The 22,228-nt window shown below is 42.2% G+C and overlaps 1 protein-coding gene across 2 annotated transcripts in view; it reads left to right on the forward strand.

Annotated features, from left to right (window-relative positions):
• Window positions 1–22,228, forward strand: part of CDH4 (cadherin 4) — a 430,462-nt gene that overhangs the window by 312,015 nt on the left and 96,219 nt on the right. For both annotated transcript variants that reach the window (XM_069872039.1, XM_069872040.1), the window contains exon 5: window positions 20,833–20,988. In XM_069872039.1, coding sequence (XP_069728140.1) covers window positions 20,833–20,988 — 156 coding nt within the window. The remainder of the gene's footprint in view (window positions 1–20,832; window positions 20,989–22,228) is intronic.

Below are 22,228 nucleotides of genomic sequence, written 5' to 3' on the forward strand. Positions count from 1 at the left end.
GTGAGAGCTGCATATATAACACATACGCAGATATACTCTGAATAAATCACTGTAAACAATGCTGAAACAGTGGGACAATTCAATACCAGAAACAAATTGGAAGGGACCTGCTGCAGCATTCCCAGCAATGGCAGCTCTCCTACGATTGAAGCTCGATGCTGTATCTTCTCCACGAGAGCCTGCAAAAGGTAAAGCAAGCTCTGGGATCTAGTCAGTGAACGCAGCTTCATAATAAAGAAGCTCCTTTATCCAGCTCATTTTTACTGCCAGGACTTGCAGGAGGCAGAGCTCCCTGTGGCACAGCGTGTGTCAACACCATGCGGGGCAGCAGGTGAAGATGGCTGTGAGCAGCCTGGAAAGCCTGCCTAGCACAGGGCAGTGCCCTACACAGCCACCAGGCCCGGTCCCAGAAGTGCTACGGCTTCATTAGTGTGGCGTTCTGCCCTGGCTAATATACCCAAATTCTCAGCAGGACCAATTAGCGAGGGCAGACTTAGATACACAGCTTCCAGTGCTGGTGCCCTGTAGACACTGGCCAAGCTGTGCCACCATGCGTACCTGACCCCTCGATGTTACTTTGAGCACAACCTTTCCTGAAGTCTGGCTCCCTCTTTCCTGTTGCACCCCTCTTGCCAAGCGATCCTGGGAGGGCAGGGAGCAGTACAAACTCTGTTTCTTTCACCCCAGAAGTAATTCCCCATCCTCAAATGTCCTAGCTGACAGAATAAGACAACTTGCCCATCCCAACATGAGTGGAACAATACAGCCTCTTATTTCTAGCTTCTTTTTTTAGGTCTTTACTCTGCTAATTCCTTAAATTAGGTGTTTTTCACATGAAAGGTTTCTTTCTGACTTCCATCGGCATTCGTCAGATTCTTGGGGCAGAGGGCAAAACTCAGAACGTGCGTTGGGGAGTGCAGTTCCATTGATGTCAGCAGAAATTGCCCGCTTACATCAGTCCTGAATTTAGCCCATAGTGGTTCTTTTGTAGCATCTTAAAGCTTTGTGTGCGTCTGAACTCAAATGTCCACGCTGGAAGATCAGAGCGTGTCTGGGACAATTGGCATGTGGGTAATTGGTACATTTCTGTAAGAGAAAATGGTTCATGATCCTTGTAAAGGAAAATAAAATAAAGTAATGTTATTCCCCACTGACATATTAAGTGAATTGATAGTGTTTGAAAAGGCAGGTATTAAATCTGGAGGCAGCGTGAGTGTATGAAGTAGCTAGCAGTTTTATCCCAGCAATTTAAAATTCCTATCATTCAGCTCTCACTGATTTGAAAGTCACACATTTATTTTAGATTGTAGCCATGAATTCCTTGGGAATTACCTGACATGAAAGCGCACGGAAGAGTCACTTGATATGAAGTGACAAGACAATATCAAAGAAAACATCTTGATACACTTAATCCAGTCACAAGTGACTTTATAGAAGTTTTTTCATCTAGCCATATTATTCATTAGTAGCATTTTGATATTAGGAAAGCCATTAAGTTAGATAAAAGCTCTAGGCCTCCTGTAGGGCAATAATGTAAAGCATCCCTGGAGATGTGATTTCAGGCTCCAAATGGATTAGGTCACTTGCTCTCCTTGTATTCATAGTTTACTCATGAACATGAACTGTCTGGCTCTTCATTTCCTTGCTGTGCTGTTAATGTGAAAAATGCTACATAAACATTTGGTATGTCAGGATAAGAAACTATTGCTGAGAAAGCCTATGACTACACTAGTATGTTTATTGAAAGATAGGACTGAAGTTTTTTATCTTTAGATTGTATCTGTCCTGTGTTGCCTGGTTTAATGGTCACAGGATTTTATGATCACTGAAAATTCACGAGTTGATCTATGCTTTGAGTTAGTTCAAAATGAAGGTGCAGAGGATGAAGCAATCAAGAAGCAAGCCCAGATGCATTTGGCACTATCTGACATCACCACTGGTCTGATTTAGATGACCAGATGTTTCAGGGCACGGGAGATCTCTGGTTTTCTTTTGACTGTCCCGGTGTCCTGACGTGTTGTCAGAGCGCAGAGATGTTCTGGCTCTTGCTGCTGGGGAGCTGTCTCCTCCCATTACTCCACTATATGATTTGGAAACCGTGACCCTTTTCCCATGTGTATGATATCCACACCATCAAACACACAGGCTGTCAAAGCCAGATGTTGCCCTGAGGAGAGGGGGCACATACTGCTCAAGCACCCACAAATTCATCTTTTGAGGATGTGAGATGTGTTCCTGGGCTTCTCTAATGCTCCCGGGAGCTGGTAGGCCAGCAGATTTAGTCGATAATACAATGCTTAAGAGTTGCAAAGAGCTGATGCTCCCATATTCTGAGTTAAAACAAGCCGTCGAGCTCAGTGCTGGCTCGGTGTTGCTCTCCGAGAGGAAGCTTGGAGGAGGAGGGCAAGGAGAGATGGATGTGTTTGCCTTCTCTCCCCTGAGAGAACAAAAAAAGGCTTCTGGGTTGAATTTGTGTGTGTGTGTGTGTGTGTTGGCTATAACTTTATGGTCGGCATCTGTCGCCGATGAGCAGTGGGAGCTCTGAAGTGCTGACCGTCTCTTTCCACAACTCCTTAAATAACCAGAAAGACACACAAACTAATAAAAAGAGGAGATGAGAATCCATATTAAAGGCATTAATAACTTGAACAGAAGTCTCCATTTAGATAATGTTTTGAAACATACTGTCAAATTTTTGTTTATCGTATGGGTTTGTAGCTCAGCCTTTTTTCCCCTGAAGACCTAGGGACTGAAGCGTGCCAAGTCACGCAAGTGCAATTCTATCTTCAAGACTTTATTTTATTAAAATCCTCGGGAGATACTGGCACTCCTCTGTCACGGCTGTCAGTGGAAACATTAAGACCCTTGTACAAGGAAGAATTTAATCACTGGTGTAATGAATGTTTATTCTCTTGTAAGGCTTCTTGTGAGTGTGTTTCTGTGTTGGGACTAAAGGGGAATAGGATTGAACAGTCGCCATTCTTCTCATCAGAAATGCTGCATGTTTGTATACCTTATACCCTTTGTTGAAAACTATCTTGTACCTGCAAGAAGATACTGCGTAAAGAATGAGCAATCAAATGTTTCCGAGGCATCTTCTAACTCCTTTCTTGTAAACAGAATTCTTTATTGAGCAAATCATTTATTAACAGCATTTTCCAGGTAAACAAATTTGAATGCTTATATGCTCTGGGTGTACGGCATCTCATAGACCTCTGCACAAATAACTGTTTTGGAAGACTCTGCTCTGAAAAAAAGCAAGAGCCTGTGACTTCATAAGTGGTAATTGTGTATTCTATGTGTCATTTCAATTCTGTTGCTAAAACAATATATTTGTATGTGTGCCTTCACACCACGCCTGTCTCTGCAGTATTGAGGAACCTCATGAGAACCTAACACTGAAGTAGACTTTTCTTAATCAAATCCATCTACCAGTTTCCAAGGGAAACAAAATATTTCCCCCATGCTTATTTTCATACTTTCACACATCATACAGACAAAAAGCGTTTCTGCTAATTTAAGAATTATTATGATTCACCCCTTCGTTCCTTCACACTACAGCAGCACTGCAGTTTGAGTCACATCAGTAGCAGTCCTGCTGACCAAGATTATAGCTCAGCAGGAAAACAAGTCATTCCAAATTGTCTCCTGGCATAAACATTTTGGATCATTTTTATATTACAGCTGAAAGGGGAAAAATCTTGGGTTTCAGACTTTTTTGTGCTCTTGTCATGTGAAAAATGACAGGGCTTTTATTTTTACAATGAACGTTACTTTTACTTTTTTTTATTGCTTTAGAAGTAGCAACTTTTAAGGAAAAGAAAATACTGGGGTTTTAGTATGCTGTTATTACACATGCATCTGTGGAGTAAAGGCTCCCTAGGTACCTATTGATACAATAGACTGTAACAGCTCCTTTGGAGTCGTGTCAAACTGTTATAATCAACCCTGTCAGTGATCCAGTGATAATAGGACATTAAGAGATGCTCGAATTATATCTTTTGATCCCAGTCTTGGTTATCTGAAGCAACATGGAGGTACACGCTCTGTGGCAAATGTTGTCCAGTTGGAAACACTGAGTTGGCCACTGAGGTGACCACTTACCTGGGAGCAACAAGAAGGAAAGTGATAAACAGCGTCTGCCTTGGTTGAGCATTGTGGTTTGAAATGGCAGCACAGCTGGAGAGAAAGCTCTCAGCAACTACTGTTTTGCATTTGTAGTTCTCCAAGGAGTTTTATGAAGGAGTGGTTGTATGGAGAGCCTTGTGCCTGGAGTCTTTGGTGGACAGTGTTCTAGCTTTTCTATCACAAGACCTGGCGGTCTGGGCTCTGGTAGCTAGGTGTTTATTGGATGCTTGCATTCTTTTCCTGATGGTGACGGTGGTTCTGGGATCTTCATCCAGCCATCAATAAGAAGTATATTTCAATAGATTCTGGTACTCATTCTGATGCACTTTGAGTAGATTGTCCTATGGAACTAGGCAGGATGGAGCGTTTACACTGAAAATTTTTCTTCCTATCTCAAACTTTCTCAGCTATTGTGAGATCAGAAAAGCCAGTACAGCCTCTGCTGCCGTTCAAGCACTGTGTAAGTGACTTGAAGTGGAATTTGTCTGTTTACTAGCTAAACCTCTTGAATGAAAGACAGCTGGGGAAGTACAACATTGCGGTTGAGAACAATATGGTGCTGGTGGTCCCTACAAACCGTTTTAAGTGTTCTCTCAGTTCAGTTTCTTTAACAGGAAAAAAATTCTTCCACAGGCACGATACTTAATTACACCAACTCTGGGAGGAACCTAATATTGTGAAGGCAAGTAAAGTCATGACTCCCCAGTATTCAGGCCTGATTTTTCCCCTTCTCAAATTTAAAAGAAGAAATCCCTTTTGTGTCTCTTAGGCCTTAAGATTTATGGGTTTGAATGGTTGTCTGGCTGTCACGTAAATGTATAGCTTGAAAGACAGGGAGATGTTCTAAGCAGTAAGAGAGAGGCTAGTTTAAAGAAATTGCTTGTGTTGTGATTTCATGTTCATCCCTCAGAGAAGATTAGGTCCTATGAAGACAAAAGGGCAAATTATACATTTGTAGTGTGGAATTAAACACTAAAAGTTTTCCAGGGGAAACAAAAAAAAAATCTCATCTTAGAGAAAATAAATTCACTAGAAAGAAAAACTCCATTAGTGTGTGTATGTATGTAAACACACACAAAATTGCAAAGTGTTTTCCCTACTAAAGTTAGTGAAGAGCTTCCCTGGCTGTCAGTAGAGCTGCTGTATCTGTTTGTAGGTCTCTGGTACCTGTAGCTGGCCATGCTAGCTGTTACCAGACTCTTTCCTAATTCACTGATAACTTTGCTGGATTTTTACCATTTAAGATGTTTGATGATTGTCTGGGACAGAATAGTTTTGAAAAGTTCTGGCTGAAACAGTTCTTTCATCTCATGCAATTACCGTGAGACTAAAATGCATTTTCTTATTTCTGATACTTGCTTGTTTTCTGTGTTACAGGCTGTTCCAGAGCTCTTTGAAGTCAATGGAAATCTGTCCATTAACTTCAATAGGCTCTAGTTTGTCACTAATCGATAGTAATTTGATTAAAATAGCTCTGAATGTTCTGGATCCCAGAGGACATTGCAGTTGTTCTTTAGGTTGCAATAGCCCTCAGCTTTTCTGGCTCCGGTCAGTTCTGTTTGCCACGTTACGGGGAAGCGTAAGGAGACGTGAATCTTACAGTTGTCATCATGGTCAGTCGTGGTGGACGGGTTTGGGTTAAGTTAAACCCACACCGTGCAATGCCAGTTTGAGTGGCTGAGTCCTCCCCCAGCCTACTTTGTGCAAGCAGCAGGTCGTGGTACAGAACAGGGAGGGGATTGCGTTTTCTTTGTTCTCCCTTTTTAGTTCCTCTTCCTAGCCAAGGCACAGGGTTAGTAATGGTGCCTGAGACTGCTCTCCCTTAAGCTGCTTCAAGAAATGCGTAGGCCTAGAAAAAAAATTACCAAGTTTTGTTATATGAGTTTTCTTATTGCTCCAGACCATTCTTGATGTTTAGATTATAATCCCTTAAAAATTCCACTGTCTTCCCTTGCCTCTACTCACCTTGAAAGACCTCCTCCCCTGGAAGATGGTTTTGGTCCCCTGTGGCTGAAAGGACACCTGGGCTGTTCATCCATCCTCCTTTCTGCAGCTGGATCACCAGTACCATATCCTGGTCAGCTGTGGCTTTGTCTGGGCGGTCTATCTGCCACCCACTCACGTACCCAGTGAAACTTGCTGTACCAACTTCTGAGCCTTTGAGGGAGCACAGATCGGGTGGTCAGTGATGGTTTTGGTCTGATCTATTGTTTATTCGCTAGTACCTGGAAGTTTGGAGCTGAAATGCTGGCATTTCTTAGTTTTCTAAGGGCATGTTTTTCTCCTTGGATGCTATCTGAATGAATGCTCGCAACCTCCCGTTACTACTTACCCTGTTACCAGTGCACCGATTTCTTTTCTCAGCTCCTGTGTCTTTTAAACTCAATATAGAAGTGAGGGAGAGGAAAAACAGCAATGAAGCTGCATTGAAATTGAAGTTCACAGTCTGACACAGATGCACAAAGTCTTCTAAATCAAAGAGAATTGATGAGCCTTGCACAGGCAGGTGCTCCAGCTCTATCACAACCTAAATAATCCTGAAATTAAGATCAGAGTCTGTCGCTGCAGTTGATGCCATATGTAGCCACTACCCTGTTCTGCCTTTCATGCTGAGGTGGGAGTTGGGTGCATGAAAGCACCAACCTGCAGAGCGGTGGGAGCCCTGGCACAGAGAGAAATCCGGTGGCAGGAGCACCACTTCTCTGCGGGCAAGGCGAATTCTGGAGTCCCAGGGACTCGGGATCAAAGAGCCATGGAAATGACAGGTGTGGCATGTCACAGTGCACCCCCTGCTAGATGATTCACAGCACAGTGTGGACAACCACACAGGCCACCGCTTAATTAGAGGAAAGATGCTGTCCCCCAAAAGTGGCCTCAAAAAAAGGGATGAGCTAAGGGGTATGTCATTCTCCAAAGATAGAGATGGGCAAGAACACAAATGCCTGAGATTAGGGCCATGGAGGGCATGAACAAGATGCCCTTCCAGAGCAATTCTTTCTTTATTGGTCTTATTAAAAAAAACATAAAGATAAAAATAAGCTGCAACTAGTATGCTCAACACAGTGTTTCAAAAGTTCACATGGCTTTCAAGCATATCCTGCTAAGCACAAACTATGACTCATTTGGAATTTGCTAATTAATACTGGCATGGCATTGTCCCCTGCTGTTGCCCAACTTCTTGCTTGAGAGAACTTTTTCTTTTTAAAGAAAAAAGAAAATATTTTATCTTGGAACAGTAAGGTGCCTCTTCAGATGTGAAGTCTGCCAAGACAGTGTAGGAAGGGAGTAAAATGTGGGGGATTTTCACTCTGCTTTAACTGAGTTCCTTTATCATCTATAGCACAACCCAACTCTTTAGTAAGGTGATGACCAGAAGTAATATTGCAAGAAATGCCAGCTCTTCTCTCATCCCCCTCTTTAAGTACTAAGAGCTGGGGAAGAGTAAATCGTCATTTAAACTGCATATTGTAGCAGGCAGAATGATTTTGCCTTTTTTCTCTCTCTAAACTAATGGATGTGGAATCTTTCAAAAAGTAAACCAACTCCTCTTAATAAAGCTCTGCATATAGATGTTTAGCAGCTAAGCACTAAATCCATGGAATAGGGGGAAAGTGCAGAAGTAGTGGATTAATATATAAAAGGATGCTTTTTACTCTTCAAAGCCTCCTTAAGTGCTGACTGATGGAATAAACCCTGAAAACTTTCTCTGTGCTAATTGTCATGTTCCTTGGCTTGCATCCCATTTGCTGTCCGTCACCCTCTGGAGTTTAAGAAGTTTCATAGAAGAGCTTTCTTCTCTTGTTTACAGGCATACCATGTAGCGTATTCAAAACCAGGGATCGTTCAGAGGGTCAGGAAATCTTCCTCCTGCTTCTTATTAAAATGAAAAAAGAAATCTGAATATTTAAATTTTGAAGAAGCATCATTCCCCCGCATACGCCAGCTTCTCAAAGGCCCAAGAGCCGACTTTGAGCTTTCCTAGAAATAAATGTGAAGTGATATCCCACTCTAATCACCACAAAAATACTGGGTCAGCCAGTGGAAATCAGTGTAAAGCCGCAGTGCTAGAAGAAACCATACTGATTTACACTAGTTTGGAAAGCTTGGAGCATGCGGCATGGCTTATAAAGAAGACACCTGATTTTGTGATGTGGCAGACTGTTTTCTTTTAATTTCCTCTGATAGAAAAAGATATTGTATGGAATAATAATAATAACCTGTTTCTTTTTTGCTATCACTTTTTGAGTATGTATGGGATTAATAGCAGAAGATGACCTGTGATTCCATTCCAGTTAAATGCTGAACATCAGCAGTTCACAGTTCTTTCACTGGTGGATTATTTTCAACGCCCCTGGTTCCCACAGGACCTATTCCCTGCGCCATTATCAACTTTTTTAAATTGAAAGCATTATGAAGGCAATTTCCTGCCACCAGCAACTTTCACATTGCTTTCTCAGGGCCCTGCAGCCTGAGAACAACCACTACGACTGAATCTATCAGCAACAGAGGATCGGTTGGAGTGACCTGAATTAAAAAAACAAAATGCTCAAAAACGTTCTGTAAGAAATGGTTTTCCTTTACTCTCACTGCTCATGGTTTTAAAGGTGGTTGTGGACCACAGTGTTTCAGGTCCATTCCTGCTGTCACCACTCTCCAACAAGGCTTTAGGAAGACGTATGTGCTGGATGGGGTGGATCTGTAAGACCTAGAGGGGCTATTTCTGACTTACAATTAGACTATAAAATCCTACGTGGCAGTGCATTTAGCAAACAGACCAAAGAGCATGAGAAATCACAGAATCCTAAGACCTGAGGTTTCATTTGAGGTTCAGAAGTAGTAACTAGAGCAGGATTGCTCAGTGTTGTTCCTGGGGGGCTGCTCATGAGAGCGAGGACCAGGCTGGGTCTGCAATGAAGTCGTCTGCAATGGAACACCATTGCTTTCACTTTGTATTAAGAAAAAATCTCAGCTAGGGCTCACGTAGAGGATACAAATGACCTGTGCCTGCACTAGGGGAAGCCAGGGCCAGATTTTCTGCATATTCATAGTAAGATGTTCCACGAGCCCTGGAAATGCTTTGCCTTATGTTTCAGGTGCTTTGGCAGGAACACGATTGAACTGACAATCTGGGCCCGGTTTGCCAGTGCTGAATATCTTGAAATGTGTCGTTGATGCTGTCAAATGAGCAAAGGACATAACGTTTCCTTCCAATCAGTTTTGCATTACTGCATTTGCGTGCATTAGTTGTAGCTGTACTTGACTAAAAGTGGCAGTAGAAGTGCGGTTTGGGAGGTGGTAGTACCCCTTTAAATAAAGCCCACTGTACAGATTTCTGCATTTCCTATCTTGTTTGGCTGTTTGCAGAGATTGCTGCTGGTCCTTACTCTCAGTATTGCCAGAGCTATCTCTATTACACAGCTTGGAAAACAAGCAGAAGGTCGGACGGGTTCTCTATGCTTGCGGTCTTTCTCTATTTTACTCCTCTGGCTGTGATTGATAGACCCAGCGGTGTGGAACAAACATTGCTCCCGTAATTAACTGCTGCCTGTTAGATCTGCAGGTAACACACAGCTCTGGGGTTGTAAGGGGGGCTCAGTGGCAAACCAGAAGTACCTATAACAGAGAGATAGATAGGTGAGATGCAGACATGCCATTTCCTCCTGTGGGTTGGCTTGTTGAAAGTATTGATACGTATATTGAGGATCTCCGGTTAAGAAAGGCAGTTAGACCCTGCCAGTTACATTTACAGTATTTTGCTAATCTATGCTTTCAGACACCACAAATAGCGTATTTCATTGTGCTGCTTTATTGATCGAAGGAAAGATTCAATTTGACAGCAATTTCAGAAAAGCCTTCAAGTTGTCCAAGATGTGGTAGAATTATTAACTACCCTAAGCCGACATATGGTAATTTAGCGTTTAATGTTTGCCCTGACACGCTGAAGAGTCATCATGCCAAGTTACCAGCTGATGCCCAGAAGTTTATGAGTACATAAATAATAGCTGAAATAGTTTTCTGGAGCCACGTTTCAATTTCAACATCCAGCCGTTGTTTCATTGCGTGTTAGAGTTTAACTTTCTTCGTCAGGGCATCAGGGGCTGGAACCCCGCTGTACTACCCACTACAGTCAGAATAAATTAATAGGGTCTTACAGTTTTTTGCAGCTGTATTTGTACAACTTCATCTTGAAATAATTTTAATTTCTGTGTCTAGGCTTATAATTTTTTCAAGCGTGTTACACAGTTGGCTGTACATAATTATGTCTTACAGCCATAAGCACTGACAATCTGCTTACCTAAACTATTTTGCTCTAAACTTGTCATTTAACTGACAGTGAAGGAATTGTATGTAATTCATGATATCGGAAATTAATTTATCAATTAATAATATTGCAAAAAAAAAAAGTATGTCAGTTAAAGTATCTGCAGTTAAAAAGGCAGTTAAGCAGTAGCATCCTAGATTCAGCTGGACTCCACTGTCTTTGTTAGCCAAGTCCACCGAGCTGTGGGTGTGCACAGGAAATCTGAGCGAGCGCTTTGCACCTCGTGCCTATTGTGGGAGTGCAAATGGCATCAGCAAGATAACACACCCCCCTGTAAACCAGTAGTATTAGGAAGACTTCTCATAGTGAGCCTCTTGAGATCCTAGGATGTAACTGGTCTTTGGAACGTTAATCAAGCTCCTTGTAGTGCATCTCGTCTGTGGTGCACAGGACCACAGCCCCTCTAACTGCCTGGGCAGTATTTGCTTGTATTTGCCTGAGTACATCTGCTGGTACCTGTCCTGGAGTGCAGCTTCTCAGCCTCTTGTTCAGATGCCTGTGCTTTGCTGAGCTACCAGTGTGAACATAGTCATTGTTATTTGGGTTTTCGGTGGGTGAAAGGCTTGCGGTTGTGTCTGTGCTTGTGACTTTTGAGTGCTGTTGCTGGCTTTGGGTAGTTAAATTCAAAACTCCAATGTGCCATAAATGGAAATAAGATCTAAAAAGGCTCTAAAACACGTCCAAAATTACTGCTTGTTTGGTTTTGGGGTTTTTTAGATATATGGAGCCATGTCCTGAAGCAGGCGTGTCTGCCTCTTGTGTTAAAAGCACATGGACAGGAACCACATCAATAAGCCATATGAATAATTCTAACATGAGTTCAAGTCAAAGTAAGCAGAGGCCTCAGATCTAACCCGCACAGAAGTACAGTTAATGAAAGAGGAAAAACTTGCCAAAAATGCAGCCCTGTGAATTCATTCCAAACGAGCAGAGTTCAGCTGGGTTGGAAATTTCCTAGAAGGCAATCTCCACTCCCCTGCACAAAGCAGATTTGCAGAAATGATGAGCATTCGAGTCTGAGGAGACTCACGCCAGAGGGAAAGGTACCTTTGAAAAGCGCAGGAGCTGCGGCTGCTGGAGGGACCCTCAGCAAAGCCACTGAGCTGCAGGGAGAGGAGGCAGGATAGCTGCCTGGGAGAGGGAGCGTGGGAAGCTCAACGCGGTAAGGAACAGGGAATGCAGCTGGCACGCTTGTGGCAGTGTGTAGCATTTTTGCAAGGGTAGCTGGTGCACGGTGTGTGCAGCTGTACACGTGTTCTCCAAGCGTGTGTGCGTGCCGTGGTGGTTCGTGTGGTGTGGGCTGGGCTGCACACGCCTGAGGTTTTGCTGTTACCTTGCTGGACTTTTGTGACCACAGAGTTCTCACAGTGTCTTTCTCAGTAGTTGCGTGAAGATAAAACGCAATTCTTGAATGTCCTGTTGCAGAAGGAAGCGTATCCATCCATAAGCAGAATTTGGCCACGAGGGAAAGGTTACAGAGGATCCAGTATTTTGCCTGCGTAACGTATAAGGATGAAACTTAAGACCAAAGTGATCTCATGCTCACTTTGCTCAGTGGACAATAAATTACAGAATCACAGAATGTCTCAGGTTGGAAGGGACCCATAAGGATCGTTGAGTCTAAACCTGCACTGATGCCTATCCACATTGCTTCTGTAGTTCATTTTCTGCCTCCTCGCAGTGGTGGTTCTCTTTACTGAGCATTGAAATAACTCTATACGCTATGCCATGTAATCTACCCTACAGAACAAATGAGCACGTTTGCTTTTCCTGTAATTAAACTTATTAGAGAGACTTTGAGAACTGCAGAGCTTTAAATCCTGCTCTGCAAGCATCCTGAAGTAGTGTCTCAAACATGAGCCTCAGCAGATTTTGTTCTTCAAAATATACACACTAGAGGGTTTTATTACCATTTCCTATTGTTAGCTATTTGCAGACAAGTCCAAAAGCTTAATTTTATGCTGAGACTAACATTCACAATCATGCCACAGCACCGCTTCTCCATGATCAGTGATATCTGTGGGTGTTGTGCAAAATGTGAATTGAATGCATGGTTATATATGATTGGGAAATCTAGAGCTTATTACAAAATAGGAGGTCGTACTAAGACCAATTATATCCCTTGGGTGTGGGAAAAAGGCCCTTCATGAGGACACAAGTGTGTTTCTTCTCCAAGAGATACTTTTTCCCTGTGTCCAAGCTCACTATCCTACCAAGAGGAACACTGCTTGTGTTAAATTGCTGTGTGATGTTGTACAAGGATTGTTCTTCCTCTGTTCTTTTGCTGTGTGGCTTAGTTTTTAAACACAGCGGACCAGATTTTCAACTGAAATAAATGAGCATGCCTCTGAAGTCAGTGAGTCAACACTGATTTATACTAGCTGAGGGCTTCGATCATCAGTTACAGTGATGAGGTTACTCCTGCATAGGTCAGTATTTGCTGCCCTTGGCTGTCTTCTGTACCACGTGCTCAGGTTTCTCTTTGCCAGGCTGCCTTTGTGGCAGACGTGGTGTAAGGCTTCGGGACAGACGCTTCAGAAAGAAATGAGGACAAAATCCCACTACAATGATTTATTTTTCTTTACTTTGTCATCATTTAGTCATAGTCATCGCAGACAGCAGTAGGGTCACCTGCAAGAAGGTGGTGCAGTATGGTGCCCTACCTAAAGATAACAATTTGTAGCCCATTGTAAATAGATTGTGAAAGATCATCTCTTGCCTGTTACGACTTCACCAGTACAGGAGTAAGAACAGTGTGTTTTGAACTCTCAGAGGTATTTTCTTTGAACGTTTGTCATGGAGCATCCTCCACAGCAGAGGAGGGCTTGTGCAAATGATTCAAATCCCAGTTACTTGCTATCAGCCACTTGCATCTTGCATGGTGTGAACCATCCTTCATTCTTCAGGGCCAAAATTCACCCAATAGCAGTACACGCAGCTCCACTGGGATGCTTTCAGTCACTATGCTGACGAATCTGCTCTCTTGTAAGAGAGATAAGAGAAAGAGGAGTAAGAATGAGTTTTGTTGCTTCTGCTGTCAAGGTTCTGGCAGTGATAAGACATCGATCACGTGGTGTATTCTGCTGATCCTTAATAATCTCTTCCCATCAGAGCTTCTCTCCTCCCTCTCACTCACCTTGCTATAGTCTGAAGCATTTCCACAGTGGAGTACTTAAAAACTGAACCGGCTGCAAACAGACTGAAGAAAAGCACATGTTGCTTTAGAAATTACTCTGCTGTATCAATTGCTGTTAGGTGTGGAAGATCCATTAGCACTGGCCAGTTCCTGATACAGCCACATTAGCTTCTTGACCTTCATAATAGTGAGTAATAAAAATTGCTTAATTATTTAATCATGAAGACTATGAAACAAATTGCAATTTACTCAGTTTTCCTTGGTAAAGACGGCTACCTGGCAGGGCTGGCATCATCTTAGCTGCCACCGGTCCCAAGTCACCAGTCAGAAACTTCATCCCAACTGGAGAGTTACGCAGAGGACAGTCTGGCACCACAAATCCTACAGACCTCAGTCTTTTTGTGTCCAGACAACTCATGCTAAAACATGCAGTCTTTGCTGTTTCAGCAGGTAGGAAAGCAAAGTAAAGATGCAGCAGATCCTGAGCCTGGTTGCACTGCCATGCACTGGGTGCTTATAGCATTTCATCTGATCGTGTATGAAATTCATATCCTAGGAAAAGGAATTGTTGTTTTGCTTTTATCCCAAGCAGAATAATGGTGGGTTTGAATTGGGCTGTGAGTCTGACAAGTTCATTTTCATCCCATACTTATGCGTGGGGTCACACATAGTTATTTGACAGAGTTGCAGGCAGAAATTCTTCTTTCTCACTGCATTATGGTCTCCTTATTGAGTTTGATTTATATTCTCCTGATCTCCATCTGTTCAGTGTTACTTCTTCATCCAGGTAGAGGAGGAAAACACTACTTAAACAATTCAAAAAAAAAAACTGGAAGGGGGAGAGGGAGTGAAGACTATCAAAGCTACCAGTGGGCATAGGGAAAGCCCCAAACATAACTACATGGATGTAATTGGCCTGAAGGGAGCTGGTGTGCTGGAGAACAGCCCTTGGATGGAGGCAGCCACGTGAAAGCCAAAGGACCTGTGAAATGCTGGAAGCTTTCAGCAACTGAACATTTGGTGAAGTGCCTCAGCCAAGCACTCGCAGGGTCGGTGAAGAATGATATTCTTTGCAGTGAACCTCGGCCATGTAAAAATTAGACATCGAAGTGTATTCTTTGGTTCTCTCTCTACAATATGGGGGAAGAGAAAGCCACTTCTCCTGGAAATTTTATGTGGACTTGAGCATTCAAAACAGAAGGATGGATTTTGGTGTGGAAAGGCTTGCTTATCTTCTGTTTATGTGGCTACCTTAGACCAGATACAAGGTTTTTAGAAAGCTGTGTATAAGATGAAATCCGTCCCAGTTGAGGGAAGAAAGAAATCTACAATTACAAAAGTGCTCTTCTATCCCATCTTTGCCAATAGAGCCCTTTTCCTATTTAACCTTGTTTGTAAACTTAGCTTAACTGCTTGTTTTGTCCAGCAGCGGGTAAAGACTTGCAGGCTGCTGTTAAGCCCAGTGTTGTAGTTAGTGGAACTATTCTGTTTATTCAAGCTATCGAGCTGCCCTTGTCATGTCAAAGGATCCTTCCTGGAGGGCGCAGAATAGATGGTTTTCTCTGGAGACAGCTGAAGTGGTTTAGGGCATCTTCTTTTTGCTATTTTCCTTTCATTTGGGGAAATAGCTTGAGGTCATTGGCAGGTGTGGTAAAAGGGGACAGAAGTTAATAAATATCACCTTAACCTGGTTGAGTCTCCAAATCTGTCTTAATTTTCCTCTGTCTGTTTGACTTTTGCATCTATTTATTGAAACCATATGTGATCCTTTAAGCCACATGCAGTAATTTGTTTTGGAAATACAGGGCTAGAGATATATCTCTTTACTGGCTTCTAAAACAACTGTGAAACAAGAGTTAAGAACTTTTATACAAATGAGTCTTAAACATATTGCAGATTCAGTTAAAAATAAATAAGTCCTTTGCAAGGATTTCAATAAGCAGTAAGAGTAGCTGAATTAAAATATTTCCACTAAAATTAATGAGCCAATCCTGGAATGCTTAGACTGACTCTTAAGTGTGCTCATTTAAAGACTTTGAATATGTTTGCCTGTCTGAATTTCTATGGAGCATTTTGAATGCATGACGGATTATAGTCTTCAATTATTTTAATTTGGTTTTCTTAATGGGCAAAATAGCTAAGAGCTTAATAATAAAAGACACTTACTGCTTATCATTTACATTATTTTATGTGATCATTAATAATTATAATGGGTTTTATAAAACAAAAAAATCAAGTCTAAGACTCCCCAGGTCATGGTAGTGCAAATGTTGCATATTATTCTATGAGAGAGTTAGGAAAATATTTTTTGAAGGGCATTCTTAACTCTATATGTTGTATAGCAAGTTGAAGAGCTTTAAAGGAAATCCATTTTCTAGTTTCTCAGTGGATAGAAAATGCAACCACGTACAAATGGCCTGCTTTGCTTTCCCTAGATACATTCCCAGGCCTTACATATCCTATCACACAGTGATGGGCAGAACCCAGACCACGCACAGCTCAGTGAAATCCTCTGAATATGGTTTGTTAGGTACAGGAATTTGTTACAGTCCCATCTTCTCTCCTGTGGGCTCAGTTGTCCTTGTTTGTTCAGGCTTTCACCCGATTTCCTAGGCTTCCAGACGTTTCCTTTGCCGATAGCTAAACAATTTCCATTGGGCCATGTTTTTCTGGCAATGTCATGCTCCAATAACTGTGTCATTTATGGACTCATCCTCCTGTCTGCTGACCATACAGCTTTCCATAGTCTGTGCTGCCTCTGCTCCTGGCGCAGGAGAGTTATGGGGATGTGTGGTGGGTCGTATCATCTCCTAGGATGAGGGGGCTTGTAAATTCAAAACCTCTCAGCAAGAAATGGAAGTGCTAAGAGCACAAGAATGATGTGGATCAGCAAGACAAGGTGATAAAATCTGATACCTCAGAGGATGTCATTGGCTGAAATTGTGCTTAATCCTGATGGAGATGCACGAACCTGAAGATTTTATCTGTAAAAGTGGGATGCAGTCCTGTCTTACAACCACAGGCTGCTCTTCAAGCCCATCTAAATGTGACATTGCTACAAAGGAAAAAGTCAGCTCTGAAGGTCTTTAGCACTGTATTATCTCAAGATCTGCAGTGTTCATTTCCACACATTTTAATTATTATATCAGAACCTACAGTGGAAAGTGGCTATCTGTGGTATCTCACCGACTTCTTCTGTTCTTGGGATTACTCTACAGAAACGAGAGCTGAGTCAGACTCTCAGCCTTCCGGTTCTGCACTGCAAGTGTTGACCACAGCCCTTGTGCTCTTTTTGAGATTGTGCATCAATGCTGGAAGCTCAGACCCTCCCTGTAGTGCCCCACTTTGCTGTGGGACTGTGAAGCTGCTTTGTCCTTGCGTGCAGCAGACAGGCGAAGGTCTGGAAATGTGGGTTTGGTGCCCAGCTTTGCGGCAGGTTCTCTCTGTGTCTTTGGTGGCTGGTCCCGCCATTCCCATGTGGTCCATTTGTATCTGTCAGTGTAGGTGAGCACACTCAGCATCCCAGGGTTCCTGCATGAAAATGTCACCTGTGTTCATGTGACAGGAGAGGATCAGGGGTTCACATCTTCTGCCATAAATTTCTGGGGCGTTTTCCCCTCACCAATGTAACAATCCAATCTAAGCTCCATCCCAGAGGATTTTGTTAGAGGTTAAAGCTGCTTTACAAGCGCTTTCCTCTAATGACAGTCATCAGCCATCATCATTCATCAGGCTCACATCATCATACGCAGCGTTGTACTGTGCCTGGTGCTGCAGAAGCTCAAAGCTCTGATGGTTCCCCTAGCAAAAAGAAGTATAAATGCAGCTAAAGAAAACTCTCCTTCTACCATCTGTTCTGTAACCCAGAACCCTGCATAACTCTTGACTGCATTATAAAAGGAAAGATAAATAAAAAAAAAAATCATGTGTATGTTCTCCAGTCAGAAGATTATCATATGGAGATGTTACAATCTTCTCACTTTCCAGGCATAAATGAATGAAAAAGCAACTCCTTCCTGAGCCAGTAAATTCCCACAACCGGTAATTTTTTCTCCTGATCTAGTGAGTTCCTCGGGAATAGAGATTTTTATTATTGTTATTATTATTCCTATTATTATTATTATGATAAACTGCTCCAGGAACAGTTTCACCAAAAGAAGTAAACCTTACATTGTATTCAGATAATGTTCTTAACTTCTCAACAAGATTTACTAAATTGCACCCTGGGAATTATGCAAATTAAACCCTTGGTCAAATGTTACAGGATTACTGTAAAAAAATTCTTTCTTTAAAAAAAAATCTCATTAAGAGTGCTAAAATTGCATGTTCCAATATAAAAAGCATGTGCCTCTGTGCGATGAATATCTCCCTGGTAGTAATACATACTGTGCTTCGTTATCAATGGTTTTTGCAACTTTCTATGACAAGTGCTACTTCTTACGTGTTTTTTTCTGAACACTTCACATCCTTGTATTCACATTGGAAATGGATTTAAGTACAGGTAACAGGCAAAGCATTGTAGTATGATGGCAATTAACAACAAATAATGAGTCATTGCTGAATATTTGCAACGTATTTCCCCCGTCTTTGTTTTGCTCAATGCAGTATAATGAGCTTATGGATTTTTCTTAGTATAATTGAGCAAGTCATGTGGGTCTTATGATATATTTCATCTCCTAGATCTGCAGTGATTTACATACAGACAGCTTAGACCCTATTAATGCTAATAAAAGTGCTGCAAGGACATCCTGTAGTAGACACTTTATTAAACTGTACATCGCTTTCTTAGAGAGCTTCTGTTTATCTATGTTTCCTGAAAATAAAATATAGTGCCTTTAGCACTGAATATTTAAATCCAGCGTCTTTTTTCCTGTCTCTCTATGCATTTCTAATGCTTCTATCACAATGGGATCTGGGTACTATGTGCAACAGGAAAATAGAGCAGGAAAATGTCCACGAAGAACTAACAGACTGTCCCCTTCCATGATTCAGGTTAAAATTGCTTCCATTTTAGTTCCTTGGAGGGACACTGGTTTGTTGTTTGATGTTTGTGCTCGACTTAACAACCATAGCCGGTCCGGCTGAGGCTGAGGAGACTCTCCTGGCTTCTGTGCTCTAGTAAGTAAAAGGCAGGAGATTTCCAAGTACCTTTGGTTTGGGGATTTATTTTTCTTCCATTTTTTTCAAGGTAAGACTTGCTTAAGGATGAAGAGCTGTTTCTATGCTGACACTCAACAGGTCCTTTGGAGATGTGCAGATACGCATTGATGGTGATAGACACGCAACTGTGTGTCCAAGTTACTTTTTAATTTCTACAGTGAGAACCCCACACCGGCTCAAAGTTGGAAGTCCAGTGGTGGCTTCCTACATTTTCACTTACCTAAACGTTAACTGCAAACGTGTAGGTAGGAATTAGAGCTTCAGCTCCCTCTCTTGAGCTCTGCATTTGCACAGACGTTCACGTAAATTCAATTTTCAGCCCTTTCTGCCTGAGTTTCTGCGAACAGGAGCCGTGGACTTTAGTTATTGAACTGGTGAGTCGGTTGCCATCATTAAAACCACCGCTGTGTAAGCAAAGCGTGGTTTTACTATACTGTTTTTCACCCACTGATTTGCTAATGAAAATTGGATTTGTGCCTGTCTATTTGGGTCCCTATTACAGATATCCACTGGGCACACAAAAACCTATGCAAACCATTGTGTGCACCATGAGGGCACTTTCTCAATGTCTCCAGTACTTCTTTTAAGTGATTATACCAGTGTAAGTCCAATCAGTTTTCCTTGGTACTAATAGCCTAAACAAGCAGTGAATCCTGTAGAGAAAAGACAGATGAAACTGTCTCTATTCCCTGACCTTCAGCTCCCAAAGTGTAGGTGCAGCACAAATCAATCCTGGCAGCGTCTAGTAATAACTGACATTATTAGCCGTTAACGGGTGCAGACTGTTTGGTGGAGGCAGTACAAAGAAAACAGTGTACAAACTTGGTAATGATGTGGACAAAGGCATCAAAGGAGATTCTCAGGGCCAGGGGATCTGATATTATTCTGCACCGACACGTTCCGCGTCTTGTCAGCTTCCAGTGTCAGGAGGGGAAGGAGCAGTTGTGGGTTACATGTGAGAGGAGTGCGAGAGCAGCCCACAGCCCCATCCCAATTCCTTTGCCTGACAAGCGAAGCCTCCTCTTCCCCTGGGAAACAACCCTTGCTCCCCAAATTGGGGCTGTTTGGGGGGGCACAGAGCCCTCCTGCATCACACTGAGCCCACTCAGGCTCCTCTGAGCATGCAGCTGCCGTAGCAGAGATGCTAATGTGCATTCAGCTACAAGATTTCTATTATCTTCCCACTACTTTGTTGTATTCATAGATCTGTTAGGGAAAAATTTATGCACATCGCTTTTACAGTGCCAAGACAGTTTGTGATGGTGCGGGGGGGTGGTAATTTATTTGTACCTTGCACTTTCTTTCAGGAATAGTCATGCTGTTGCAAGAACTTCTTTCAGCATTTGATCAGAAAATTAAATTTGGGTTTAAAGAGATAGTCAGGGTTGCTAGGACAACATATTAACCTCCCTTTTTTATTTTCTCAGCTCTGTATCTAAGATTCATGTAATTTGTCATGCTGTATTTGGTTTGTGGTGTTGTTCTCAAGGTATAGGAAGGAAGGGCTTTCAAAAGCAATGTGCCAAACATGCTTTTCCGCAACAAATAGTCAAATGGAGTGGTAACATCTCACCAGGCATTCCCAGCTGTGCCTTGTCAAGCCAGCAGGGTTGGAGAAGGAGGGAGTAAACAGCCCTGGTCTTCACATTTCATAGTATTTGTGTGCACGGTCACAGGGACTGAGAATATGATGTGGGAGCTTTCAGACAGTGTTTTTAGAAGTGATTAATAGCTAGGAGACTCTGGGTGTAGCTGAAAAATTTGGACACTTAGGAGCCTAGGGTTTCAATAACATGTAAACAGCATTTTTTGTGCTGTTAAAGATTCTTCCACATCTAAGGCAAAAAGTCAGAATTTCAATGATTCCTAAAGAATCATCATGAATAACAGAGGAGAAAAATAGCTGAAAATATGTGGAACACACTTCTCGGCTTTTCCCCAAACCTTTGGCTTACAGCTACCTTGTCAAAATTGACAGCAATATTACATTTATGCAGCTTTCAGGCTCAGATCTTTAAAGTTGTTTAAACATCCATATGGCTTTTGTCCAAAACTTATCGATTGCTGTCTTTGTTATTTCATCCAGATTCGTTCTGATAAGGACAAAGAGATCCATATCAGATACAGCATCACTGGAGTGGGAGCCGACCAGCCGCCAATGGAAGTCTTCAGCATCGACCCTGTATCTGGCAGGATGTATGTGACTCGCCCGATGGACAGAGAAGAAAGAGCTTCCTACCATGTAAGCAAAAACCATCTTGAGTTTTGTCTAGGTTCACAAGCACAAAGCAAAACTGTACCAGAGTCACTGGGTTCAAGAAAGGACGTGCAGCTTTGGGAAGACTGGGGTTTTGTTCAAAATCAGATCCCGGTTCACAGCGTGGACTAGCTCCCTGTGAGTCCTCCAAGACCCAAGTTGCTGACTACACAGGGGTGCTCTGGCTTAACTAACAGTGTGAGTCTCAGTCTTACTCTGCTGGAGCAGCTCTGTGTGTGTATGGAGATACTGGCTTTGTTTCTGATTTCTTTTAGTGTAAACTGCCCTTGTAAAGTCAGCCAAACCAATGCAGAGCATCATTAAGCCGACGTCCTCTTCGGACACAAAGTCAGAGTCATTTGTTTAAAGCAGTGAGACTTCATACTGCTTATTAAATCCATTCAAACTTATTATATGGACTAAACTCCTCAGAACCATAAGAAGCCAATCGCTACTTCAGCCTAGTTTGAGAAAATACTGATTTAAGAATCATTACTGCAGCTAAACATGCAATAATTGGTGTAGTCATTTCTCATTTTAAATCACTAGGAGATGTTCAGGCAGTATGATGGAGGTGTGTCAGGTTTTTAAATATGCAGATAGGCTAATATTAAATAGGAGGAAATTGATTATGATTAATTACACTCAAAAATAGTGCCTCATACTACCCTAGTTCAGAAAATGCTCTACCTGCAGAATACTTAGGGTGTAATTGGCTGTTATGTTTTGATATAAATCCTAGCCCCTGTACCTCACGCTGTAATTGCACAGCAGATAGAGTTCCACAAATTGCTAAAAAAATGTGTTGCACCTTGCATGATAGCCCTGCAAAATTTCAAACACTTTCTGCATCTACGCTTTAGTTCTCTCCTGGAGTGGTTGTGAAAGGTTGTTTCGTGGATTGCTTTGTATCAGCATTAGCCACGTCTATCGGCATCGTAATAGCCGTTCCCGGGGATGCTGTAATGTCAGTGAAATGGTACGGGTCACTTCCACTGACACCATATTTCTAACTGCACCGTCGTAGATGCACATTCTGTCAGCTTTATCAGGTATCCAGTTAACCATGTTGACACAGCTTCTGGACTGGGGTAGAAGGATAAAGAAAATAGATTACCTCTTTAGTTGGGTGGAAAAAGAGATTTCCCCTGGGTAAAAGAAGATTTGAAGGAAAATTATTTTATCCTCTGTGAACAAGAACAATTATTTTGTTTGTTGTGCCTAG

This window comes from Phaenicophaeus curvirostris, chromosome 18, assembly GCF_032191515.1.
Source record: "Phaenicophaeus curvirostris isolate KB17595 chromosome 18, BPBGC_Pcur_1.0, whole genome shotgun sequence".
NCBI classification, from domain to species: Eukaryota; Metazoa; Chordata; class Aves; order Cuculiformes; family Cuculidae; genus Phaenicophaeus; species Phaenicophaeus curvirostris.